This window comes from Astatotilapia calliptera, chromosome 12, assembly GCF_900246225.1.
Source record: "Astatotilapia calliptera chromosome 12, fAstCal1.2, whole genome shotgun sequence".
NCBI classification, from domain to species: Eukaryota; Metazoa; Chordata; class Actinopteri; order Cichliformes; family Cichlidae; genus Astatotilapia; species Astatotilapia calliptera.
In genome coordinates, this window is record NC_039313.1 from 26,188,295 (window position 1) to 26,216,155 (window position 27,861).

Consider the following 27,861-nt stretch of genomic DNA (forward strand, 5'->3'; position numbering starts at 1 on the left):
TTCCTCGGATTCAGAACGGGATCCGGGTTACACAGCAGGCTGCCGCGGTCGCCATGTTGCTGAATGAAATTAACTTAGCTTCAAAACAGTGAATAGCAGCTATCAATATCAAGATTTTATTTTTCGCAGAATAGCCCGTGTTGCAGTATGTGACCTATTGTAAATATGACTTAGGATTTACGAAACTACTACAGAATCCCCATTCCCTGTAAGTAACGCCGTTGAAGTAATAACTGTGTTTATTCATTGGTAGCTGGCCTGTTAGCAAAAACAAGCTAGTCAATAGCATCGGCTAGCACGGGTTATTGTAATTACTCAAAAGCCATACACAGTGTTATTGTAAATGTTACAGGTTAATTTTTACATTCCATATTACTCTATTTATATATATTTGGATCATCCATTCACCTAGACCTGATTGTTCCGATACCTGCATTTATTATTTTTCATCGCAGCTAACCTAAGCTAACGTTACGCCCCGGAGAAATTGTAGGCGGGTGAAGCTAACATGTTAACAAGCGCTGTAAATATAACACCGTATCAAGAAACGACTGCTCTACGGCTGTCGACTGGAAATGTTGGTTGTAAATGTAATGTTGTTCTTACGGTGTTGAAACGACTGGGTTTCACTAACTCGTAAATTTCTCAACGCTGTTATCAAGACGTCGTTGTCAAACGACGTTGGCGACACCTCGGTACCGTTAAGGTACATCAGCTTTGTTTTAAATGGTCGTTAGCTTTGGCGGAATCAGTATCAAACCAAATAAGCCATATCGTTTTTACCACAGGACAATGTGTATATGCTAGCTGGCGTTCACCTGTAGGTGCAAACAGATGTAAAAAATAAACAAAAGCTGTACGTCGGTAAAGATGCTCTGATAAGACCTCCACCTGAATAATTAAGGGGTGTATGTAGGTAACAGTCCATGTCTTTCTTGCACACGATATCAAACTTTAATGACATTCGAGATAAGATTTACTGATGGCAGTGACTGATTTTTGTCTGTGTCATTACTTGTGTGCTTGTTAAATGTTCAAAAATAGTGTATGGAGAAGCTAAAAGACTGATTATTTATAACTAGACACAGTGAAACAAAAGAAAAACGGCAACCCTGGAAGACATTACGTGGTTATTGCTACCAGGGTCTCCAGTTTATCACAGGAAATGGGTATTACAGAGACAATCCTTGGTCCTGATTTATGTCATTTCACGTGAAGTTGTTGATATGTTGACATGTTATGGTTAATTTTCAGATATTTTCCTCCCAGATGACGAGCAAACTTTATTTCTGCATCACATATAGTCATTAAAAAGTAAAAATAAATAAAAATCATTTTTACTCTCCTTTGTTCTTTTCACAGATTATTGTGTTTAAAGATTGTAACCGTATCACGCAATGCACCATGGAAGTGGATCACAGAATATGCAACGACCGCTTCAGAGACCCAAGTCTGTCAGCGGGTCAGAAACAGAGGAGCAGCAGTCGCAGCCGACCATGGCAACTACACAGCAGCAAGCTACAGTTAACCATCCTCAATCACCTGTGACCCCTTTTTCCTCTGCTGCCAGTCCTTCAGCTCCTCAGTCACCCAATTATCAGATAATCATGAGTCGTAGTCCAGCCGCTGGCCCGAACATGAACATAACATTACAAAATGTGGGACAGATGGTTACTGCTAACCAACAAATAACCCTAACCACACTTCCCATCCAGAACCCCGCATCCCCAGGATTCCAGCATACGACACCTCAGTGGAGGTTTGAGCATACTCCACCCTCCTACATCCAGGTCACCTCACCTGTGCCCCAGCCCATTCAACCTCAAAGTCCTACCCAGCATAGTCCAGCCTCTCTGCAAGGTGTGACGAGGCCAACAGCTCCTGCAGCAGCATTGGGTGTGCACGGACAGAGTCCGACACGTTTTGTTGACGCTGGCATGTTAGTGAGGCAAATCAGTTTAGGGAGTCAATCAGGCAGTGGTCACTTTGTTTACCAAGAGGGAACAGGACTGGCCCAGATTGCCCCAGCCACACCTGGTCAGGTACAGCTGGCCTCTCCAGGAGCGCCAGGGTCTGTGAGGGAACGACGGCTTTCTCAGCCTCATTCACAGACTGGCGGCACCATCCACCACCATGCACCTCAAAGTCCAGTGGCCACCACTCACTCAGCTCTGGGCAGCCCTGGTCATATCACCACCTCAAACCTACCTCCCCAGATCAGCAGTATCATTCAAGGACAGCTTAGAAACCCTTTGATATTTGAGAAGCCTCAACAAGGTGTGGTTTCTGGAGTAGGAACCACAGCCACATCATTCAGTATACCTTCCTCTATACCACCCTCTAGCCCATCCCTCACCAGTCCATCTCAAGGGATCCCCAGCAATTCTCTTGCACCCACCAGCATGACTGTGGGCACTGTAAAGAAGCAAGCTGCCAAGAAATTAGAGGAAATTGCTCCTTCCACACCAGAGATTGCTCAGCTGAGAAAACAGTGCTTGGAGCACCACACCAAGAAGATGGAGAATCTGAAAGAAGTGTTCAAAGAATATCTGATTGAACTTTTCTTCCTGCAGCACCTCCAAGGGAACATGATGGACTATCTAGCTTTTAAGAAGAAGCCTTGTGTTCCCTTGTATACTTACTTGAGACAGAGTGACTTGGACCTTGAAGACGAAGAGGAGGAAGAAGAACAGTCTGAGGTTATTAATGATGAGGTATTACATCAGCTGGCTCTTGGTCTGAGATCAAATGTGTATTTCTTTCCTGTCATTCTGTTGAATTTTGTTCCTCTTTCAATTTGGTGTCTTTTTTCAGGTAAAGGTTGTTACTGGAAAGGATGGCCAGGCAGTGACACCAGTTGCCATAGCAACACAGCTTCCTCCCAATGTTTCTGCAGCTTTCTCTACCCAACAGCAGTTTCAGGTGATAGAGGAGGCACTTATTTTAAACATTTATTTTAATGAAATTATCTATAATGCCCTTAAAGTCTCTTGAAAATATCTCACTAATTTCATGAGAGGCTGTTTTTGCAGGGACACCAAGGAGCTACTTCTGGCACCATTACAAACCCTGGAGACATTGATGCATTTAAAAGGCAACAGGCTATGGTGCAGGCAGGTAGGGCAAAGATCGTAAACTCCTGTTTTATGTTGCTTTGTTTTCTCCCCGTTTGCTTTGTTTTCTGTTTGTTTTCTTTTCTCCCTCTAATTGCTTCTGCTTTTAGATATTTGGCATCCTCTACTAGCGCTCTGTGTTGAAGTCTTAAACCGAGGAAGGAGAGGTGACCTGTACGGTCTTCAGAAGGTCATTGCTGTGTGCCGAGTGCTTTTTTTTGCGTTATGAGGGTATTGTGTGTTTTAAATCCCAGATCAGGCTAAGAGGCCCCGGATTGACGTTGGTCGCCATGGGCTGATTTTCCAGCATCCTGGTGTAGCTCCTTTAGGATCACGTGGCGTTCCACTCCAGCAGCTTATGCCAACTGCGCAAGGTAGGAGTGCTTCTACCAGGCCGTTCTGTGTTCTGTTCGATGCTGCTGGACCTATGGCCTTTGCTCATACTAAGGAGATGTTAAAAAGGGAATCACAACATTCATCTTCTACAAACAAACTCCAAGCAGCATCAACAAACAGATCTTCCATCTGCTGGATTTCTCAGCAGTCCTCAGGAAGTTCAGGCTTAAGCTCTCTCTGTCAGGATAAATGGGGAAGAAGACAATCCAAGTCTGAAGAATGAATAGCCACTCAATGGGAAGATGCCATGTCTTATGATTTTCTTTTTTTGTTTTAACTATTGATCACCTGTCGTCATCCATCTCTTCTTTTCTGAAGTTTGTTCCTGTTTGTCGTCTTTATTTGGAAAGACCTTCCCGTGCTGATGGATTTTCATCTTATCTGGCGGTGGATCACAGAAAGTGGGAAGCCTGTGGGAATGAATTCACTTTCCAATGGGTTTTGCTTGATCTCCCATTTTATGAATCCACATGTCATGCTTCCCTTTGGTTTCCCATCGTCATTCCCTCACACGCCCCTCTTCAATTGTCCGTCTTTGCGTGAGCCATCAACAGGAACTCAGAATCATCAGTCTTCAAGACTTTTTATTTATCTCATGTCCACTTTTAGTTTATTTCCTTCCATGTTTTTTCATGACATTTTGTTCTGACTTGGCTTCTTTCCCTCAGTCTAAGTAGGAGGGGAATCATTTGGAGGAGTTGTGTTCACGGCACAGGTGTTTGCGATTGTGGTGGTGTGGGTGTGTCAGGGCCAGGTGTTGATGGCGTCTAGGCAAGGTGGTGTGACGTGCAGGGAGGTAAGGCAGGTGATGCTTTAGTGTGCACAGCTCCGCTCAGGCCTGCTATCTGCAAGACCCCATGTCTGTCCTTTTGCTCACCTCTGTGCTTTGTCGCTATGTGAGGCATCCAGATGCCTTGGTTACGGCTAGAATGACATTGCTTCATGCATGCCAAACATACAGTGTTTTTGTGAGTGTCTGCTTTAGTTCTTTCCCCTTACTTCTCCCTGTCTCTTTGTTTTTTGAAGTTCTTTTTTTCATGTTTCTTTGTTACATTTTTTTTCTTTCTAAAACCTTCTTGCATGAGTAATTTTGAATGTTTTTTAACCACATTCTCTCAACATTTGAAATGCAAGGTTTTAGTTTTGCATTAATCAAAGTAGTATTTTATTTGAGAGACATGTAGATTTTCATATTGATTTCATTTCCTCTGTAATCATTTTGCTGTATGAGTTTCATTAGTTTCTGCTCTGATCATCAGGTAGTCGTAGACTCCTGTTAAGTACAGTACATGTAGTTCATTAAGAGAAGGTTCTGAGGAGCTCTTATAGCTGAAACTCAAACAAATGTTTAATAGTTAAAAGTACAATTTTATATTCTACCTTTTAGACTCAAAATATATAACTTCTATAAGGGGGTCTCTCAAATGAATATTAAGGGAAAGCTGCCGAACACTTAACGGCATCTATTAATCTGTATTGTAGGAACACAAAGGCATTTATTTAAAAAAACAAACCAAAAAAACTGCACATTGGACAATAACATTAACAACTCATTTTTTTTACCATTTGTCTCTGTGTCACTTTCTATACTACTCTTTTATCCTATACTTTGGTTACCATGTATACAGGCGGGATGCCGCCTACTCCTCAAGCAGTCCAGATCGCAGGACAGAAGCAGAACCAGCAACAGTACGACCCATCCAAAGGCCCTCCAGTGCAGAATGCAGCCAGCCTGCACACTCCGCCTCCTCAGCTGCCTGGCAGGTTGCCACAAGGTGCCCCTCCTATGACAGGCTTGCCCATGACACTCTCCCAGCAGGCTCAGTTAGTAGAGAATCCAACTCAGCCAGGGGGTCAGCTGCAGGCACAGGTGAAGGTGCAGGCAGGGGCCGCAGTCCTGACCACAGTGAACCCCCACACACAGCTCCAGGCCCAGCTGCAGCATCAGATGCAGTCAGGTCTTCATCTCCAGTTGCAGCCCCAGCAGCAACAATCCCAGGCCATTCTGCAGTCCGGACAAGCGGTCAGTTTGTGTGACGTGGTCAGCCTCCATACAAATTGACTAAAAGACGATACTGTAAACTTGATATTACCAGTGTTTTTTCTTTGCTCTACAGACAGTAGCACTTGCTCGCCCCGGAACAGAGTCAAACCAGGCAGTTCAGAGGATTATGACCAACTCGGTATCAATGACATCTGTGTCTCCTGCTCCGCTCTCTACTCTCAACTCTGTTCCAACCCCACATACTGCAAGTCCTCTTCGTCCTGTTGGTTCTAACGTCAACCCAAGCACCCAGTCAAAAATGACTGGAACCAATGGCATATCAGCGGTCAAAATAGGTGGCTTTGGTCAAAGCACAGCTGTGCAGCCTTCACAGGAGGGTTCTCAAGATAAGCAAGTGGAACAGGCCAAATTGGTGAGTACCATAGTTTGGATACAGATGTCAGCAGTTGGTTAAAAGCGTTGCCTGGAAAAGATTTGGTGCCTTTTAATGTTGTCATTGCATGTTTTTTGTTCTTTTCAAGTTTGTCATATTCCACATCAACAATTCCTGTTGATGTCCATTATTTTAATTTTTTTGATGTTCCGTTGTTGTGCATTGTTATAAATGTATTTAGTAAGTTTTAATCTTATCAACATATAAAGTCTAATGGACCAAATGATTGCCAGGAGAGTCAAGTGCATCAGCGCATATCTGAGTTAAGGAAGGAGGGCCAGTGGTCTGCCAGTAGGCTCCCTAAGCTTGTGGAAGCCTCACGTCCAAAGTCCCACTGGGACTATCTCCTGGAGGAGATGCAGTGGATGGCAGCTGACTTTGCGCAGGAAAGGAGGTGGAAGGAAGCTGCTGCTAAGAAGGTATGACAAACGTATAATAATTAACTGAAGAAAAGAAGGGTATATCACAAATTGACACAAAAACAAAAAGGAGGAAACCGTCAGAAAGACAAACTCGTGTCTTGTGTGTCTCTGCCACAGCTCGTTCGCACATGTGCCCGTTATCATCAAGAGCAGAAGAAAAGTGAAGAGCGATCAAAGAAAGAAAGGGAAATTCATCTTCGTCACATTGCCAGCACAATCGCCCGAGAGGTGGAATTCTTCTGGTCAAACATTGAACAGGTGTGTTTGTTTATTCTTATGTATAAAGGTTTCAGGACTTATAAAGATGCCAAATATCTGTTTTGAGTGAAACCCTTTCCCCATCAGGTCGTGGAAATCAAACTCCAGTTTGAAATTTATGAGAAGAGGCTCAAAGCACTTGGCTTACAAAAAGCCAAAGGTACGTCCCATTGAGCAGGTACTGAACATGAGAGACAGAACATTTGCTCTGTATCATCAGCTTTTACTTGCTGTTGCTCCTTGTTCCAAGCTAACACATGGTAGGTTATCTGGCCTGGGACAGTTCTTTTTCTATTAAACTTGTTTTATTTGCTTTACAGTATCCGGTCAGTCAGCAGCTGAGAAGGCTGATAAAGAGGTAGGTACTGCACTGGCATACCAATTAATAATAATAATATAGAAGCACATATCGTGTCTAAGATAGTTTTACAATTATACGTTTTCTTTTGTAGCAGGTGACCACTTCAGTTAGAAAAAGAAAATCTAGTTTGTCCTTGGTTGATGAAGACAGTAAGTGTCAAATAATCAAGGTATATATGATTAAAAACAGAGTAAATAAAAAACAAGGATTTATAAAGACTGATTTTCCTTTTAGTTACAGATGAAGAGAGCACCATCGAGGAACAGGAGGACATGGAAGGGGAAACGGACCACAAAGCAGAGTTGGTTGACCTTGCCAAAGATGGTACTTACTTTAATCTTTCTCTGTACTATTCTCTATTTGCAGAGTCAGGATAAAGGAAGAGAAATTTATTAGTGTGTTATTGTCTTGCTACTGCTGTGTTTATTCAGTTAAATTAATTTTTGGTGTAATCTAATGGTGCTTAAAGGGACAAGCCTTGTTGGAGACTAGGTGATTTCATAAACTCCACTGTGAGCTTTGAGACACAACACCACACACATGTCATGTGCAGGCTGTGCCTCAATTAAGAATGTTGGTTAGAAGAACTCGTAAACATAATAAACAACCCACAACTGCATACCTACCTCTTAAAATACAACTGACTGTTTTGTTTTATTGACGGCACAGAGATCGGTGAATTTAAAGTTTAACCCACCATGGCAATAAACTGTTACAGAAATTTTGAAACAGCTTAGGTAGTCTACAGGCTAAGAGATAGTTATGTCAGGTGATTATATGGCAAATATGATTAGACTATTAATTTAATATTCCACTTTTCACAAATTATGCATCCAGTTCTACAGATAAGCATCACCTCTTGCTGAAGCTCCATAGTAATAGTATTGAATTTTCATCATTTTTCCACCTCTTGCATGAGTTGAATTGATTTCAGAAGATGAAACAGTATATGGTGGATCTTGATTGGCCACAGGATGGTGCTGAAATACATTGGCAGTTATATAGATGATTAAATTACTAACGCGCAGAATTATACATTTTTGAGTTTTTTGCTACTTAGTTAATTAAAACCAGCAATTATGAAGATTAATTATCTTTGTTTCATTTTTTTTAAAAACGTTTTTGTGTTCGTCTTGCAGCTGAGATGCCCCTTGATGCTTTGATGAAGCAATATGCCGGTGCCTATACTGACACCTTTGATTGGCCACAGCCTGGTTCTCACAGTGATGAGGATGAAATGGAAGAGACTGAAGGCAAGTTTGTAATTATAAAGTTCAACTGTGCAGATAATTTTTTGGGGGGGGGTTTTCCCGGCCATTTGTGAATGATGAGATTCCAACATACCTCCACTTAATTTTTATTTTCTAGAAATAGAATGTGCTATCAGTCCACCGGAGGCTGTGCTGATTGACTCCCTTCTGAGTGTGGACCAGTACCGCGGTGCTGACAAAGCCGCTTCCTCTGACTCTGATGGGAAACCCTGCAAAGACATAGCCGAAGTAGCTGCAGCCACAGAGCTCATCCTGCCCAAGGGCAGCTTCAGAACCACTTCATCTGTGAGACACATTCAGATACTCACATTCACGCATTTAAACAAAAGAACATGTTTGTTTTGGTTTGTAGTTTTTTCAAACAAATTTTTTTATTCTCTCTTTTTTTTACTAGACCCGCAGCCCAGCTCCTTTTCTATTGCATGGGTTTCTGCGTGAGTATCAGCAGATTGGTGTGGACTGGCTTGTCAGCCTTTACAAGAAGCACCTCAATGGCATCTTAGCTGATGAGACGGGCCTTGGCAAGACTGTACAGACAGTTGCTTACATGGCCCACTTGGCTGGGCAAGAGGGTATGTTGGTGTTTGGTATTCTTTTTGTTTTACAATATTGAACCTTTTTCCTGTATTTATAAATTTTGACTGGGATAAAGACAACTGTGTTTTCACCACAGGCATCTGGGGGCCCCATCTCGTTGTGGTAAGAACATGCAAGTTGTTAAGTTGGGAGGTGGAGTTCAAGCGTTGGTGTCCTGGCCTTAAGATCCTCTTGTACCTTGGCAACAGAAGGGAACGGCGGTCTAAAAGAAGGGTAATTTCTTGTGTATTTAAATACAAAAATATCATTGATATAATATTAAAAAGTGCTTTGAGGTGACTGTTGTGATTCAGTGCTATATAAATAAAATTAAAGTGAACTGAAGAAAAAGTGTTTTTTAAGTTACCTGGTGTATATGGTTTTTGATCTGCAGTGGTGGGGGGAAGCCAACAGCTTCCATGTATGTGTTACATCCTACAAGCTGCTGATGAAAGACCAGAGTCATTTTCTAAAGAGAAGGTGGAGGCACCTAGTCCTGGATGAGGTGCAGCTCATCAAAAACATGACGGAGAAACATTGGGAAACAGTTTTTGCTCTCAGAAGGTAAGCTTCTAAAATGTTATTATTTCTAGTCAATGTGCATGTTGTTTTGGGTGAATTGCCTGATGAGATAAATTCAATGTGAGAAACTTTAAGGCTGTCTCTATGAAATTGCCCTAATTTTTTACTGGATCGTTAAAAAATTGCTCAGCTCAGAATGAATGACAGATATTTCTGTGCATTTTCTAGTGAGCAACGGATTCTCCTCATCAACACTCCTCTACAGAACACTCTTAAGGAGCTGTGGACCATGATCCACTTCCTTTTGCCAGGAATCACCAGGCCTTACTCTGATTTTCCTGTTAAGGCGGGCACAGACCAGAACCAGGATTACTGCCACAAGCTAGTCATCCGCCTACACAGGGTGGGTATACCACCAGCACTCTTCTATAAATCTGTGTTACTGTGGTGTTTTCCTTTAAATTAAATATGAAAACCCTGTTACTCGTAACTGTAGATGATTCAACCTTTCATCCTGAGGCGCTCGAAAAGGGATGTGGAGAAACAGCTTCCCAAGAAGTACGAGCACATCCTAAAATGCCGACTGTCGAACAGGCAGAAGAGCCTTTATGAGGATATCCTCACTCAATCAGGGTAAAATATTTACCCCTCTCTCACAGTTTCTTTTGACACACAGCCCAGTTTATGGTATAATAAAGTTTTGGAAAAATAGCACATCATGAACTGCAATTAGATAGTTCTTTTCATTTCTATTAGTGTGTATTATGCATCCATGGGACATCAGATTTATATTAACCTGATCTTTCTGGTTAGAAAAGATACTTTATAATTTATAATTATATTGTGTCTGTTCTTTGGAGAAAACTGTAATGTGTCAAGGGAGACAGGTTTTGCACATGTCAGTTTTCTATAATCATTTCTTCTATGTGGCTGTGTTCCCCTAGAGCTCAGGAAGCACTGAAAACGGGTCATTTTGTCAGCGTGCTGCAGGTTTTGATGCAGTTACAGCGAGTTTGTAACCATCCTGAGCTGGTGGCACCCAGAGTGTCCAGTAGCTCCTATTTCTTCTCCTCTCTCGAATATAACGTGCCATCACTGGTGCTGGGAGCAATTCAGACTGATTCGAGTAAGGTAAGTGTTTTAGTAGCGCTGCCAAACATTGTTAATGTTAATGGTACCAAGAGCAGTCAGTAAGTACCTGTAATATAAAGTCAATCCATGACAAATTTGCATAATGACTAATCTTAAAGTGACTCTACACTGTTCCACTTCTGATATTTTATCTATTCCTAATTTATTATCTCCATAGATTGCCAACCTGTCCATATTTGATCTGATCAATAATGAGAACAGACTGACCCGGTATCAGACTGAAGAGGCAGTACCCAAACTAAAGGTTACTCAGCAGCTCATAGAAGAGATCTACAACAATCCAGATCCCCCGCCAAGGCCCAAACCATGTCCAATAAAACCAATGAGGTCTGCGATATAATCTTCAAATGCTCAGATAGAATGAAATGTTCTATGTAAAGATCTTAACAAGTTTTAAAATAAAATATAACCTCAGTATTATGGCATATTTAAATCCTGTGCATTTGTTTTTCTCTGATTAGATTGTTCCAGCCAGTGCAGTATGGCACAAAACCAGAGGGCCGCTTTGCCGCCTTTGCAAATGCAGCAGGTCAGCGTCCTCCAATGAGCTCTCCTGCTACTGGCACCTCTCCATCCATCAGTCAGGCAGGCCAGACCAGGGGCAAGTCCCTGGTCACTACTTCATCAACTGCAGCCACTGCTCCTGGTAAGATCATTTCAGGGGCCCTATCCAGTATAGGACAGGAAATTAGATTCTTACATTATCTAAAGGATTCCTGGTGGTGTCCACTTCAGACTTAAATAGTACCTTTTACCTCTCATATTGTTTTTTTTTTTCTTCACCTGTAAATAATGTGCCTAAACTAGTTTTAAGCTTGTGATGTGTGCAGTGTTATTTTGCATGATTTTGAGTGAGCCTAATGTACTGTTTAACAACTATTAATAGGTAGCCTTAGAGGCATACATTAGTGTTTGAAGCTCATTAAGAACTGTACTGCCTGCACATATTTTATGCACAGTGCTGCTATTTGAAAAAGTCAGATGCTTGTCCTTCAACTTGGTATACTTTGACTGAAAAGTTTTACTTTAAGGTTTCATATATTTAAATTTGTACTTCCATGCAGCAGTGGTGGGTTGGCAATATTGTTTTCCCCTGATATCAGCACAACCTTTATGGCAAGGCTGAATATAACACTCACTACTGGTTTCTGTCCTCAGTGACGACTGAGGATTAAGGAAAAGTCATTATATTTTAACAGAGGATGCAATGACAGCAATGGTAGACAAGTCCAATAAAGAGATGGAGGCAAAAGTCAAACATTGCAGACTTGGCTGTTACTGACTACACTTTCACAGATTGAGCTGACAGTTTAAACACACACATTTCCCATCACACCAGCTTTTACCATAGTGGTACACAAAATTCACAGATCAATAGTCATCTCAGTTTTTCAGTTATTTCAGACCAATGAATAGATGCAATGATACATTGACATATTTTTCATTCATATTTAAAAACAAGTTTCAGGTTCACATTCAGGTTTCTCTATTTAACTATAATTTCTAGTTTAATAATTAATTACCTTAGACACTGTCATACTGTCAACAACGCTGCCAAAAATAAAATATTAGATAAATAAAAATATCCATTAAGAGAAGTACACCATATGTATAATTGCAAATACATAAAGAGTGCAAATACATACGTTTAACAACATTCATTGACATTGCACACCATCTTCCATCTTTCAGTGCAAACACTGACAAGAGCTTGTGAAGTGTCAGATAGTTGCAGATGGAAGTTACGCCCGACTGTTCCCATTTCTGTCTTCTGGATCACTGGACATGCCCAAGTGTATCCATTCTTCCCGTACTGAGTAGTTGGGACCAATGCACATATTTTAAGTAAAAATGTTTGCAGTTATTATCATTGACATCAGTAACAGTCCTAATAGTCGTAGCTCAGTTGGCCCACCACTGCTGAAGGAATTTATGGAAAAACTGTTTGATCATACTGATTTGACTAAATATTGGGTTACCCCTAACATGGAGTCCCATACCCCATTGCCTTGTACTTTACAGTGGTTGGAGCAGCAGCTCAGAGAGCCCAGGCTACAACTCCTGTCAGCAGCAGCAACAGCACTGCAGCCTCCACTGTAGCCTCCTCTGGGAATAGTGGCATTGGACAGCATGTGTTGGGGGCTTCCCCTGTGGCCTTAGGCCAGAGCTTAGCTGGCACAGTTGTGGGATCTGTTGCTCCCAACAGCCAGCCTGGATTAACACAGGTCCCCAGGTCGACTTTAGCCCCCAGCCATGCCATCCAGCCCAGCTTAGTATCCCAGAGGCTGGTTCTTACATCCCAGGCCCAGGCACGGTTGCCTAGTAAGTGGCCTGCCCTCCCCCTCTGTCTCAGCATTTCCCCTCCACCTCTGGCACTACAGTACTGGCTGCTCTTCACTGAAGCCTTTACTCGAGGCACTGCTGATATGTGTTCACTCAGGAATTCTGGTTAAATATCTTGTATTGATTATGGTGGGGGGGGGGAAAGTCCTCTAAAATTAGATCTGCAGCCATATCAGCAGCATCTCCACAGCCATAGCATTCCCCAGTTTCTTTCTTAAAACCTGCATGTACACTATGAATGTACACCACTGCACTATTTAACTTATGTTAAATCCTTGCACTTCCTTATAATATTTTTTTCTTCCACGTACTAATATTCTTTTGTCTCTTGCATCAGCCCAGCTGCAGGAAGAACTCCCAAAGCTTTGTTTCTGTTTTTGCTGTCTCTTTTATTGTTATTATTTTAGTCTGAGCTTCAGCATGAATACTAAGCATGTGAAAATGGCCCCACAGTCAAGACCTGAGAAACTGCAGTATTTAAATATATTTTTTAAAAATGAGAAAAATTTAATAAAACTAATTTATTTATATAAGTCTTAAATGGTTTCAGAAAACTTTTCAGAGTTTTCAGAAACCATTTGAATTTGGTTATTTTTCAAGTAAATTTTAGGTATGATTTTATCCTAGGATGTGTAAAAATCCTAATGTGTGCAGAAGTCAGATAAACTTCACTTAAGGATTCATGCTCCACCCCCCACAAGTAGAAAAGTCACTAGTTCGAACACCAGGCATTCAAGATAAAATCCGTGTGTCCATAAAGTGAAAATGTATCCCATCAACACCATGGCAAAGAAGGCCCTTAATCACAAGGGTGTCATTGGAGCTTCTTGATGGCCAAGACAGCAGACTGTACTGGTTATACTGGTCAGATTACAAAGGGTTTCATTCTCAGTGAATCTACTTTGAGTTTGTAGTACTTGTTTGGGGTAGACAAACATCCAAACACAACAACAAAGAAGAGGCTAAGCTGGGGGCTGTAAATCCATTGATCTCTTCTTGGAATTGGTTACAATCAGCAGAGAAAATATATAAATGTAGCTAAGTATCTAAGACATGCTTTTAAGCCCCTTTTCCATTAGTATCTCCTTGGATCGACTCAGATCAACTCTACTTGGATTGACTGGTTTTCTATTACAGTTTAGTAACTCCTAATGTGCCTGGTGTGTGTCAGAGCATCCCACAACGTACTGACTGACCAGCCAATCGATCACATGCAGTCTGACGATGTCACATTTTACTACCTGTTCGGATCGCTTGGAACCCCGGACAAGCAGGTACTAAAAACGCACCTGGTCCCAGATACTTGGACCTAATGAAAAACCCTGAAAACCGTGGTGAACCGTGCTGAGTTGTTTGGAGTACGTACTAGTGATAGTAAAGGAAAAGAGGCTTTAGTAATCCACTCTTACAGTTTAACCACATCAAACGGATCTGCTATGGCTTTTGAGAGCGCTCTCCATCACCATCATCAAATAAAGAAATCTCTTTTTGGCAAATGCTGTTCCATTCTTGAGCAGATATTTATTATCAAGGTGCAGCAAAACTGTTCTGATGACACATGGTGGCCCAGTGTAACCCTAACCCTTAGACACTTTGTGTGTCCCTCCCCCCCTCCTCTTAATTAGTCACTTTTGAGTTTCAGGCTCCCTGTCTCACCTGAGGACTGTCCTTAGGCATTTTCTTCCCCTTCTGTTGCAGAGAGGAGCTGTGCTCGTTCCACTGATTAATCCACCCTGGTTCTGCATGTCTTGTCTTTTTTTTTTCTTCACCCTTTAACTAACTCAGTATATTGCTTTGGAACCATAAAAAGACTTTTTAGTGCTATCTGTGTTAAAGTTTTTTTTTTTCTGTTAAAGGTGGAGATGTGGTGAAGATTGCCCAGCTGGCTAACATAGCAGGCAGTCAGAATCGAATCTCCCAGCCAGAGACCCCTGTTACTCTGCAGTTTCAGGGCAACAAGTTCACTTTGTCCCCAAGTCAGCTCCGTCAGCTCACCACTGGACAGCCCTTGCAGCTCCAAGGTACACTTGGTAATGTATATCCCATCGTCACACTTTCTTTCCTCTCCACATATTTTTCTTCGTTCCTTGTTTTGTGTCCAACTGACTCATCCATGTAATTCTGTTGCTTTTATTTGTTGTCAGCAAAAGGTTTTTGTAAATTTTAAGACATTATTATAATATTCTGGATGTTCCAATGTGTAAAACTCTTACCATATATTTACAACGTCCTTGGTCTGGTTCTGGTGCCTGACCTATGCCTTCACCTGTCAGACTCAACTAAGTCTGAAAAAAAGTCAGTTAGCAATTTAATATGTCTTGAATACAACTGCATTGAAATTTGTTTATTCGACTTTTGCTTTAATTCCTGTTTATGTCATCATTAAATCCTTCATTCAAAAACCACGACAGTTCTTTTAATTCTAGAATTTAGATTTTCACATTTCATGCCTGTGTTATTTTCTGAGTATGCGCCACTTAATTGGTTGCTTAATGTCTCATGCATTCAGGCAACATCCTGCAGATTGTGTCAGCTCCAGGGCAGCAGATTATTAGGCCCCAGGGATCCATGGTAATGCAGACAATGCCTCAAGCTGTTCCTGCCTCCAGTGCCTCAGCTACCCCTGCAGTGTCAACAGCTCAGCAAGGTGACTTGGAAACAGTGAAGACTCTGCATTATTGTTTCTACCTCTTAATCGGTTATTTTGAAAACAGCTGACATTATAATTACATCTGCCATTATAGTTCTGACAGTTGTGTGACATAATATGCCAGTAGGGCTGCCACAAACGATTATTTTGATTGTTGACTAGTCACAGATTATTTTTGCGATTAGTCGACTAATCAGATCATGCATCCATTGGACGTACAACGTACAGCTTATTGCACCAGCGTGCGTCTCCGAAAACGTCGGAGCGCTTTTGAAAATATGTGGTGTCCTGATAAACTGAGTAGATATTTGAAGTTTACACGGCTACATTCTCGCCTGAAAATATGTTAAACGTTTATTTTGTGACCCAGAAAGAATAATAAGAGTAATATTAAAACTAATTAGCTGTCGCCATTGTTGGAAACTGAGCAGGGTCGCGCTATGAATTCTGGGATAGGTTGGGCCACGAAGTATACACCCAACCCATCCTTCAAATCTGGGAAAATGAAGCGCGCATTTGTCGGCTGCATTTGTCGGAGTCTTTGAATCTGGACAATTTTCGTTGTGTCACTGTAACGTAATCGGCCTACTAATGCAGGCACAGGAGGATGTGGTTCCTGAATTTGGACACGGCTACGATAACGGACACTGCTTCTTCTTCTTTGGGGTTTAACGGCAGCTGGCATCCTTGTACATGCAGTGCTGCCATCTTCTGTTTCAGTCTGTTATTACACTCTTAAATACTACTACTTATTCCTGCGTCCTTTGGGATCTTACAACGCTTCAAACAACGCGTCGACTATTAAATTAGTCGTTGACGACCGTAATCGTGACTAGTGAACTAATCGTGGCAGCTCTATATGCGAGCTTGGGCATATAATTGCACCTCTTGTCCTCCTTTCCTTCTGTTGACACTGTGGGGTTTTGTTTTTTTTTGTTTTTGTTTTTAAGCGGTGAGTACAAATACAAATGCCACGTCAGCCCCCATCAAGCCGCCTCCTGCAGCTCACGCTGGTTCTCAGGTCAGCACATCACTTTGCAGAAAAATCCTATTTATAATTTCAGTTTTCTGTTTCATCAAATAATTTTAGTCTAGTCACATTACAGGAAGATCAGTTCTGATTGTACCATCTGTCACTGTGATACTCAGGAGTCGTCAGAAGAAAAGACTCAACTAATGAAAGAGCGATTGAGCCGTCTCTTCGAAGCAAATGAGCAGCGCTGCAGCCGCAGAGTGTTGTATGGGTCAGACCTGCTACAGGCATGCACTTTAGGTTCAGAGCCCGGTCACTCTGCCCTGACTGCTGGAGGCTGGAGCTGGGTGGGCAGAGAGAGCTGTATCAGAGCCCAGAGAACCTGCGTGGCTACCACCTCTGCATTGAAGTCCTCTCTGCACTCTGTGGACGACTGTCTGGAGGCTGCCAGCAGCCTTTTCAAAAGGTACTTGAGATTTGTTTGTTCTGTGTTGTTATAAATCCATTCCATGAATATTTTACAGCGTGTCCTAATATTTTCTTAAATTGTATTATAGCTACAAAGGTAAAAGAAATGACCAGCTAAGATTTTATTGTTGTATTGCAAATCAGTTTTTAATTTTTCCTCTTTTAATCCAAATATCTAATGAACATCTATGCTTATATGTGCTGCCTTTTAGACTGGTATGCATGGTGCCTCCAGCTGTGGCTTCAGCTCCTCACCTGTATGCAGCCGATCCCCCAGTTCCCTTCAGACTTGAGCAGAAGTCCCTTCGCCGTCGGCTTCAGGAGGCCTCTCTCCCTCACAGCGCAGACATCCACTTAGCATCCACACATCTCTTCTGTTGTCCTGACTTGCAGTTAATGCAAATGGACTCAGGTTAGTCCATGTAACACACCATTAAAACAAACAACTCTGACCTCTGATTTTGTTCATCAAAGGTGAAGAAGCACCTTGTTTTAGGCTGTAACTCAAGAACTGGTGCTAGTTTTTACAAGACTTCACAAGTTATTAGTATTCAACAAAACAAAAGTGCTAAATATTTATTTATATTCAATAATTTTGACTTTCACCATTATCATTTAAAATCAGCAAAAGATGAAACCTGCAGCTCTCTCTCCCTTTTTCATTGACTCTATGTTCACTTCCCTGTTGTTTCTCTTCAGTCTGTGGATTGCTTCATTGAGGGGAAAATGTAATTGGGGCCAAAAGTTTGACATATAACCACAAAAGCTGAGAAACCAACATGACAATTAAGAGAAATGTATTCTGTCTTTCTGTTCCTCACCCTCCAATCACATCTCTGCACCTACACATGCATTACTGTGTGACCGGAGTTATTGATGTTGACTAGAAGTAAAATACAAGAGTAGACAAACAAGAAATCCAGTCACTTCAGTCATAAACTTGAGAACAAAAGAATGGATACATAGAATATTAAACATGTTAATGCCCTATTAAACATAGGGCATTAACACATTTGATTGTAAAAAGAGGTACCAGAGCCATATAACTAGGTGTCAGTGACCTGTGATGACTGTCAGTCATCAGTGACACACAAGCCACAGCAAGCTAGAACTGTCACACCTATTCTTTTAAAGCTCTATACGGTGTTCTTACTAAAAACATCACAGAAAACAGGTTCCAGGTAAGGACAAATATCTCCTGCTTACACAGGCTGAGTGACTCCTCTCACGTTTTGCCTTGGATCTGCCTTGGATAATAACATGATATTTTTCTTTCCCAAAGGTAAACTGGAAGCTCTTGCCATCCTGCTGCAGAAGCTGAAGTCAGAGAGTCGCCGTGTCCTCATCTTTACACAGATGTTGAAGATGCTGGACATCCTGGAGGCCTTCCTAGATTACAGACAGCTCACTTACGTGCGCATTGATGAGAGCTTCAGTTGTGATGAAAGACAGGTAAAATCACACCACATTGGATTTGTTCCTTATAAACATTTTTGCTGAAATCAAGTTTAAAGAAATGAATGTTGACAGAGGGTCTTGTCATTTTAAATATTTTAATGTGAATTAAACTATTTTCCCCCTTATCTGTCTTTTTTTATTAGTTCATGTTTGTGTGGAGGGGATCTTTGAGTTAATTTGTTTTCAATTACAAATAAGCTATAGATGCAGGCAACTAAGGCTACGTTCACACTGCAGGCGAAAGCGCATCAAATACGATTTTTTATTTTTTTTATTTTTTTTTTTGGACCCTATGCGACCCATATCCGATCATGGTATGACAGTGTGAACGGCACAAATCCGATATTTTCATATCCGATCTGGGTCACTTTCATATGTGGTACTGAATCCGATACATATCCGATGTTTTAGAAAGCGACTGCTGTTTGAACGGTCATGTCGCATTAAATCCGTCTTTTACGTCACTGACACAAGACAGACGCCAATTATCAGCGCCAGAGAACCGCCCAAGAAGACATCGTGAACACTTCCTGGCCATCCCATGTAGATGTCAGTGAAAATGTTGGGAAGACAACGTTGGAGAAACGTGAACATTTTATTTGTACTGTATAATCTGCAGATTCTGACAGAAATCTACAACTATCCTTTGAAGCACCGCTCCTCTAAAACAGCAATAAGGATAATTATTAGGTTACATTTACATTATTATGTAAATAACAAAATAACTTGAAGCAAAAATTGGGAAACGTAAAGTCCGAAGTCTTTATATTAAGGGCCATCAGTCAAACAATATTGTTTGCTCTGGGTCTAAACAGAGCGCGTTGTGTGTGACATCTTCTTTTGCGCATGCGGGCCGCTTTGAGGGTTCACACTACAGAGCGTTTGCTGGTTGCATTTTATTTGTAGTGTGAACGAGCAGACAAAAAAAATCTGATTTGATCAAAAAATCGGAATTGAGCATTAACACCTGCAGTGTGAACATAGCCTTACTGACAACAGCAGTCTCAAAAATAAACAATGAAGATAAAAATGTCTAAAGCATCTGTTTCATATTAGAAAGGATAGTTTGTATATTTACATGGCAAAGTAAATGCATGAGTACATCGTGTTTTAAAAATAAACTGCGCTGTCAACTACTTCTTCAACTCTGTTCATTCGTTGCGTGCCTGCAGGAAAATATGAAGAAGTTCAACAGGAACAGGCAGGTGTTCTGCAGCATCCTCACCAACCGCTGCTGTTCTGCAGTTGGGACTGTGTTTGACGCAGACACCATCATCTTCTACGACACAGACCTCAATCCCAGCATGGACGCACGCACCCAGGAGTGGTGCGACAAAATAGGGCGTTCCAAGGATATTCACATATACAGGTGATATTATAAAAACAAGGCATTCTGATTTTGTTTCTATTTTTGTGCTCCTTATTCCGCCACCAGATAAAACAGTTTTACCTTATAACAGTGTTACTGAAGGACTCGACTTGCGGTTTTATTTACTTTTGCATGTCCCAAGGTTGGAGAGTGGGAATTCTATTGAGGAGAAGCTCCTGAAGAATGGTACCAAGGACCTGATAAGAGAGGTGGCTGCTCAGGGTACTGACTACACCTTGGCTTTCCTCACTCAAGTAAGATAAACTCACTGAAGCTTCTACCGATATTCAGACTATAAATATATGGAAAAAAGGTTTAGATCCTGCATTATTTAGTTCTACCCAAGACATGAAATAACTGTCCTGATATTGTGTGTTTGTAGCGGACAATCCAGGATTTGTTTGAAGTGGAGGCAGGCTCGGGAGAGAAGGTGGAGGAGTTTGTCGTCCTTCACCAGGAGCCTTCAGCCTCTGAGGCCATCTCTCCCAGAGTAGCTAGACCATACATCCAGGCTCTCCAAAGCATAAACTTGGATGCCCTGTCAGAAGATGAAGAGCCGCATCGGCAAAAGCAGGAGGATGAGTTGCCAGACCAGGAGTCAACAGAGCGGGACCAGGAGTCAGAAATCCACGCCAAAGAAGAGCCTGCTCAGATAGAAGAGCTTAATGCAGTCATGGAACAGGTGGGTTTGCTTATTTTTTAATTAATATATGCAGCTTGAAAACTGGTTAAGCAAAACTAAATTACCATAACATTAAACGCTGGTTTGTTTTGTTTTTTCATTCACTCATCATTGAAACAGCTTACACCTATCGAAAGATATGCCCTGCATTATTTGGAGTACCTCCACGTCAGCGATGATGAAAAAGCTCTAAGGGTGAGAGTTAAGGCACATCTTTACAGATTAATTGCAGTGAAAATGTGGAAATTTGTTCATGAACAGGTTTTTATTTTTGTTGTTTTGTTCCTCAGGAGAAGTTGGAGTGTTCAAAGAGAAGCTGGGAGCTGCAGCAGTTGCAAAGGTTGAAGGAGGAGGAGCAACAGCAGCACATGATGGAGGGAGATGAAGATCTCTTCACCTACACCAGAGAGGATGCCTACAACATGGTGGGTGGGACGGTTTGATCTCTGCTAATCAAGCAAGAAGTGGTGCGTGGATTATTGTGCTGTAGTTGACCTGAACCTTTTCTCTGTACTTCAACAGGAGTATGTGTTTGATGCGGAGGATGGCCACACAGAAATTATGCCGGTAAGATGCCACATGTGACCTTATCTGTAAATGTTTACACAGATTCTTGAATGATGCAGACACCTGTATCTCTTCCTCATTCAATGTACTTACATTGAGCCACAACGTGAAATCCTATTTTTGCCTTTGGACGGTTTTTGACATGTGGTTTTCCACCATAGCTTTGGACTCCACCCACACCACCACAGGATGACAACGATATCTACATTGATTCTGTAATGATGCTGATGTATGACACCACACCCATGCCAGAGTCCAAGTTGCCTCCTGTCTACATTCGCAAGGAGCATAAGAGACTGAAGATGGATCCCTCAGGTAAGAAAATATCTCTCCTTTTAGAGAAGTTGTTGTAAATCTTGGGTTAAAGATTAGAAGAATGGACAAAATGCAAAAGTATCATTGCAAGTTTGTTTGGTTTTCTCCCCTAACTTGAGTGTGTTTCTTCAGCAGCAGCCAGAAAGAAGAAAAAGGGCCACGGGGAGACGGTCATTCCTCCCCGTTCCCTTTTTGAAAAAGCCAGTATGCTCAAAGTTCGCCGTGAGGTTAAAGACCAGAAAAAGAATTTCTCCCTCAAGCAGCAGGCACCCTTTGCCAAGCCCCTCCCCTCGCTGGCTAAACCTGCCACGGAGGCAGGGCAGGACAATCCAGAGTGGCTCATCAGTGAAGACTGGGCCCTGCTTCAGGTACTGGCTTTATTTACTCCTGCCTCCATGATGCTCTAAGCATCGTTAATCCATCCTGTGTTGCATTTCAGTTAACATGTTATCTTTGCTGTGTGTCCGTTAGGCTGTGAAGCAGCTGTTGGAGTTGCCGCTCAACCTGACAATCGTGTCTCCTGCGCACACTCCTAACTGGGATCTGGTGAGTGATGTGGTGAACTCCTGCAGTCGCATCTACCGCTCACCCAAACAGTGTCGCAATCGCTACGAGAACGTCATCATTCCCAGGGAAGAGGGCAAGGTAATGAAAACAGGGTCATGTACTTTACTGTCTTGCACACATTTTGCTTGTTTGTCTCAACAATCACTCTTGGGTTTTTTTCCTTTTCTTTTCTTTTTTTAAGTTGGTGTATGAGGCAAACCCCAAGAAGAAAACCAAGAGTATATACAAGGTACTCTGTCTTGCTTGGTCTTTGCGTTCAGCCGTTATTTCTTCTTGAATTCTGGGGATCATTTTTATTCTTTTTGTGTGTCCACGTTTAGTCTAAGAACAGCCGTCCTCTGAGGACCTGTCAGATCTACACACAGGATGACAATGCCACTCACATCCAGCTCTACAACAGCCGCTTTGAACTCATGAAGATCATTGCCAGCAAGAGAAGCCCACCAATCAAACCACTGTAAGTACCGAGAATTTGAAAAAAAAAAACCTACATTAACAAAATAAAAAAAATGTAGTGCAATTATGTTGAGATAAGATATTGCCGTTTAAATGCATTCATCTATACTGCTTACAGACTCGGCATGAATCCATTTCAGAAGAACCCCAAGCATGCGTCTGTCTTGGCAGAAAGGTGCGACTTAAGTTTGTAATCACTGGGAATCAAAACCTGAAATCATTAAGCAAACAAAGAAGTGTAAGGTTTTATTTTTTTCTCATTTTCAGTGGGATCAGCTACGATAAGCCGCTACCTCCCATCCAGGTGGCATCTCAGCGGGCTGAAAGGATTGCCAAAGAGAAAAAGGTGCTTATCAGCAGTGTGCCTCCACTTGTGTTTTTATTTATCCAGGTGCTATGCCATGCTAGGAGAATGTAAGACTTATTACAGCAAATGTCTGTGAATAATTCTTTAGGTGTTGAGAGAAATCTGGTTAATATTAGTTTCCACCTGTCAGGACAGTTTTCATGCATGCGGTGCACAAAGGTAGTAGTCTACACACTGTAGCTGTTGGATTTAAAAGCAATTATGCTATTATCTAGATATAAATCAGTGATCACTCCAAATGTTTTAATAGTATAAAAATTGGAGAAAAAAAACAAGAGTGAACTACTAAAAACAGACTACCATCTTCAGTCTGGTTTTCATCCATCTTTACAAATATATTTGCTTTTGTGTTGCCTCCATGCATTGTTTGTGGATGTGTGTGTTTGCAGGCTCTTGCAGAGCAACAGAAGGCTCAGCAGTTGGCCCAGCAGCAGACTGGAGCCCCCCAGGCTCAGGCCGCACCTGGCCAAGCCCAGGCTCCTGCTTCTGGCCAGGCCCAGGTCCCTCAGGCTGCAGCAGTCGCCGGAGCTCCTGCTGTGCCTAACGCCGTACTGGTGAGACTCAGTAGTTGAGCTATATGTTTTTACATAGTCAGATCCAAAACGAGCTAATGGAAACTTTAAACATGCTTATCATGTTTCACAGGCTGGGGGCATAAAAAATGCCACTGTGGGCACTACCATTCAGGCTGGTATGTACACACACACACACACACACACACACACACACACACACACACACACACACACACACACACATATATATATGGTTTAGATTACAGTGCAGCTTGTGTCCCAGTACTTAATTCCTTTCACTTTGTTTCTTCTAGCCACTGTTGGGGGGAATGTGATTGTCAACACAATAGCTGGAGTTCCTCAAAGCCCTTTCCAGCCCAACAAACGCCTGGCGTCTTCGGTCATGCCAGGAACGCTGTCTGTGAGTCTGGTGACCTGGCACTATTAACATACAGTGATATAAATAGTATTTGGATTGGAATAAAGCAGCAAACTCAGTCATCGAAACCTTTATTCATACTATCGCTGTTATTTTGATTAATGTAGCCTGCAGGTACAGCTGGAGCACAGGTGGTCCATGCACAACAGAGGACTGTGACAGCTACTGCTGCCCCGGCTGAGGTGGTTGCCATAGCTACAGGTCAGGCTGTTAGAGCGGTTACCCCAGTGACAGCATCTGCAGTAGTTTCTACCACTATGAGCCCAGTGCGCTCACTGGTCACTCAGGTCACACCAGGTAACGAGCTTATCACTGGCTTTTCTCAGGTGCACATTTTGTTTTACAGCCCTGACCTTTTCTCTGTCCTTTTTCATGCATCGACTGTGCTGTCTCAAGGAAAGCCAATCAGCGCAGCCCAGCTCCATGTGCTCAGACAGCATCTGCCACAGGCTACATCCCCTCAGATGAAAGCCGTTAGCAAAGCCCAGGTACGTCACTACCACCTTTGTAGAATAACTACACCAAATGCAACAGTAACAGTCGCTTATAGAAAAAGTCATTTCATCTCTTGCATAAGGTGGACCTGTGGTTATGATTAGACAGATGTTAATAATAATAATTGACAGATGACAATATTTCCGTTTTACCCACTAAACAATGCAGTGCACTATTTTCTCAATGTGTGTAAGTATGACCTCTAAGTTAACTTGCATGGAAATATCTGTGTGACTTTTTTCTTCTTTTTTTTCTTATTTTTAAGGTGCACAAGCAAAAGTTGCAGCAACAGGCAACAGCAACTCAGGGCCAACAGGCTGCAGGGGCCCAGCAGGCCGCACAGGTGCCAGCTGCACAGACTGTACAAGCTAATCCTCAGCTAGCAGCTGTGACAACACAACGACCTGTGCTGGCCACCAACCTGCAGATGGGCAGATTGGTAAGATTAGAGAAATAGTGATTAGATATTGATGCAGTTGTGCAATACAACAACATAAATGCTACTTTCAGCATATATTATCAACAGAGATCTAAAAGATATAACATTAAGAGAGACTATTACAATTCACTGGTGGATCCCCAGAAACACTGCCCTCCGCTTATGTTAGTGATTGAGCTTGTGCCACCTTTCTTACTCTTGTTCTTTTCACCCTGCAGACTGCTCGAGTACCCAATCAGAGCCAGATTCAGGCCCAGGCAGGACAGACAGCTCAGGTGACTCTGACCAAGCCTCCTGTAGTTTCTGTGCCAGCTGTGGTCTCATCAGCCGGAGTCACTACATTGCCAGTGACTGTAGCAGGCATTAGTGTGGCTATCGGTCAGGCCCAGAAAACAGGTGTGTTGAAATTCTTGAATTGCATACATCACAAGATGCAACAGTATTTGCTGCTGACTATACCTGCATCATTTGGATTGGAAACCCTTTTATAGTAGCAAAATGTATGTTCTCATCATCACGATCTTCTAATATGTCTTTTAATCTGACGCACTTTCTCCGTTCTGTCAGGTGTCCCCTTCCAACAGATGCAGGTCCAGCAGCTGATTCAGATGAAGAAACAGCAGCAGACAGTTCAGGTGGCAGCTGCACCCCAGCAGAAGGCAGGGCAGCCACAGCCAGGACAGGCCACTGTACAGCAAAAGGTAATGTCTTTGTTTACATATAGAGATTTGTGTTTATTGAGAGTATCAGGAAGTAATAGTTCACTAGTAATATTACTGTATTCAATAGAGCCAGTCACAGTATTTAATGTATTTTCATTTCCCTTAGATTGGCACACAGCAAGTGACAGTCCAGACCGCCCAGCAAGGTCAGCAGCCACAGCAAAAGGTGACCTATACCACCACCCAACTCCAATCGGGAATCAAGACCCAGTTCTTCGCTACATCGCTCCCCCAGGGCCAGAAACCAGCTGGACCCCAGCAAATCCAGGTGCATCATCAGTGGCAACCCATACAACAGAGTACTTTCAGTGAAATATCGAGATTGTGTGTATGTTAAAATTTTGTTGTTTACTGCTCATATCAGCTGCCTAAGATCCCGCAAATAGTGCAGCAGCAACCAACTGTGGCCAATATTCAACAACTTGTGTCTTCTCCTCAGCAGGTAAGAGTTTAAGGCTTTTTACTAGATTGATTCTACAGACATTGGAATAACCATCACTGCAGGCTTTCACGTGTGCTGCCATTGACAAAATGCTTATATTTGATGTCCTCACTGGTGACAGCTGCAACTGAATGTTTTGTGTTTTCAAGTTGTCCATCCCATTCACCCTCTCACAAATATAAATAATCTATTTTATTACATCTGGCACAATTGTTGTCTTACATGTGAATGAACTGATAAAGTATGAGGTCAAGGTGGGACCTTGCAAAACTCTTTGGCCATAACTCAAGGATTTGGACACTAATTAAAAGGCTTAAAATTCTCCAGCACAGAATTCCAGCTCGAGGCCAGGTTGACGTTAATAAATAGTTAATATTGTTTGAATGGGTTTTTTTGTTCTGTTTTGTTTTTTCACACGGTCACTCAAGCAGGAATCTAGTTTCCTATATTTACAGCAATAAATAGGCTGTTCATTTGTTGCACACAGTTAAGAGATTAAAGGAGGAGGGAGCATTAAAAGTTTGAAAGATGGGCATGTTTTGTCCTTTGAGGCTTGTATTTAGAACCAATTGTAGACTACAGCTTTCAGCTGAAACCAAGGGTGACTGTTTGGATCGTGTGAACGAGGATTCACGTTTAGCAACAAATAGATGTGCTCTTGTCTTTGTGAAAGGGGTCATGCTATCATCCGTCACGCTTACAGCACTGTGCTGTTTTAATTCATCATTGATGTGAAGTTATGCACAATTTGGTGAAGCTGACCAGAGTGTGTAGGGTAAAATATCAGATGAGATTTCTGTGGGGTCACTTTGTTTTGTTGTCTTTGTCACACTGAACCTTTTGACAGTTCATTTTCATTTCTGATTTTATTTGATTCATCACCGATTTTCTTAGCTTTGATATGCAGGAGAAAGGTTCGTATCAGATCTTTGAGACAGGATGGAAATGTTTAGTCTGTGTTGTTTCTCTTTAGATCCAGGCTCAGCCTCAGACTGTGACTCTGACCCAGGCTGCCACATCAGCTCCCGCTCAGGTGCAGATGATTCCCGCTGGTACGGCGACAGCCCAGGTGGTCCAGCAGAAGATCATCCAGCAACAGGTGGTGACCGCAGCCGCCTCACCCCAGATCCAGACACCACCTCCACACAGCCCAGCCCAGCAGCCCGCTGCAACCACTACTGCCGAGTCCCCGGTGCAGCAGTCTGCTCAGCCACAGCAGGCCTCCAAGGGTCAGGCTCGCCAGGGGGGCATCAGAGCCAAAACCCCTGCCAAGCCCAGTGGGGGAAGCAGTTAGGAGATACACACTAATGAGACTGTATGTACCGAGCGTTTTCCCGCAGTACAATGACGAGGTCGTGCTTTCTTGTGGATCCTGCAACAACAACAAACCTTTACTTTACTCCAACCTCTCTAATCTTGTGTTCAACATGATTTCAGTGCTTGTATCTAAATCATTCTGGGAGATCAATCATGATGCTTCTGCCAATAATTCTGCTGGGATCCATAACTATCTCTCACTTGATCAATAACATTCTGCTCTTCATTTGTTTGTTATAGAGCGTTTCTCGAAATTTCCCCCACACCTACCACATAATCTCACCGTATGACAGCAGTCACGCCTTCTGCACAGTGGTTATATGACTCAACAGATGTATGAGGCTGAGGATTATGGGTGATTTTTGTTTGTTTGGTTGGTTGGTTTTTTTTTGCATTGGGAAATGAGCTCTCTATTAGAATAAGTGTATTCATAAATAGTCTTGTTTTATGTCCAATTCTCTTGTTGTCTATAGATACTGAATGGAGAATAATGCACGTTCCTTTAGTCTTTTTTTTTTATTTTTTTTTTTATTATTATTTCAGCAAATACACTGTAAACATGTACTTTAGTATTTTGTTTCCTCATAAATTCTCCTTTTTTTATTGATGTGAAAGGAAAAAAAACATGTAAATATCAACAGCGGACATTTGTACTTGTAAAGTAGTTGTGTTTTCATTGGATTTTTCAGCCCAATTGTAATAAAGTGTTTTGTTTTTATACACAAATTCATCTTTTCCTTTCATTAAATCGTTGTAAGTACTTTGAAA

At 42.1% G+C, this 27,861-nt stretch overlaps 1 protein-coding gene across 5 annotated transcripts; it reads left to right on the forward strand.

The window, feature by feature from the left end:
* Positions 1–27,861, forward strand: ep400 (E1A binding protein p400). 5 transcript variants are annotated; one of them, XM_026186391.1, is made up of 54 exons: positions 1–208; positions 1,363–2,714; positions 2,815–2,922; positions 3,033–3,117; positions 3,368–3,487; positions 5,138–5,532; positions 5,627–5,926; positions 6,181–6,366; positions 6,487–6,627; positions 6,715–6,787; positions 6,948–6,985; positions 7,080–7,137; positions 7,223–7,312; positions 8,128–8,241; positions 8,357–8,544; positions 8,654–8,831; positions 8,933–9,069; positions 9,230–9,399; positions 9,586–9,760; positions 9,854–9,990; positions 10,302–10,488; positions 10,667–10,836; positions 10,971–11,155; positions 12,532–12,831; positions 14,709–14,882; positions 15,362–15,499; positions 16,453–16,523; positions 16,652–16,941; positions 17,156–17,355; positions 18,226–18,395; positions 19,574–19,770; positions 19,913–20,024; positions 20,153–20,452; positions 20,573–20,647; positions 20,743–20,877; positions 20,975–21,019; positions 21,181–21,334; positions 21,467–21,702; positions 21,806–21,979; positions 22,083–22,130; positions 22,222–22,358; positions 22,476–22,532; positions 22,625–22,703; positions 23,114–23,278; positions 23,370–23,415; positions 23,554–23,660; positions 23,786–23,975; positions 24,075–24,166; positions 24,439–24,612; positions 24,831–25,008; positions 25,180–25,313; positions 25,441–25,602; positions 25,699–25,776; positions 26,750–27,861. In XM_026186391.1, exons 2-54 carry the CDS (start codon positions 1,398–1,400, stop codon positions 27,068–27,070), a joined length of 9,291 nt encoding a protein of 3,096 aa, XP_026042176.1. In that variant the 5' UTR covers positions 1–208; positions 1,363–1,397; the 3' UTR covers positions 27,071–27,861. The 5 variants fall into 5 exon arrangements, with proteins under 5 accessions (XP_026042176.1, XP_026042177.1, XP_026042178.1 ...); XM_026186392.1 differs by having other exon boundaries at positions 21,470–21,702; XM_026186393.1 differs by having other exon boundaries at positions 14,709–14,873.

Bases quoted from the DNA above. Each gene is read 5' to 3' on its own strand.
- ep400 (XM_026186391.1), top strand. From the start codon at position 1,398: ATGCACCATGGAAGTGGATCACAGAATATGCAACGACCGCTTCAGAGA. The intron at 9,991-10,301 runs GTAAAATATTTA...GTGTTCCCCTAG, and splicing joins GATATCCTCACTCAATCAGG to AGCTCAGGAAGCACTGAAAA. The intron at 18,396-19,573 runs GTAAAATCACAC...GCGTGCCTGCAG, and splicing joins TCAGTTGTGATGAAAGACAG to GAAAATATGAAGAAGTTCAA.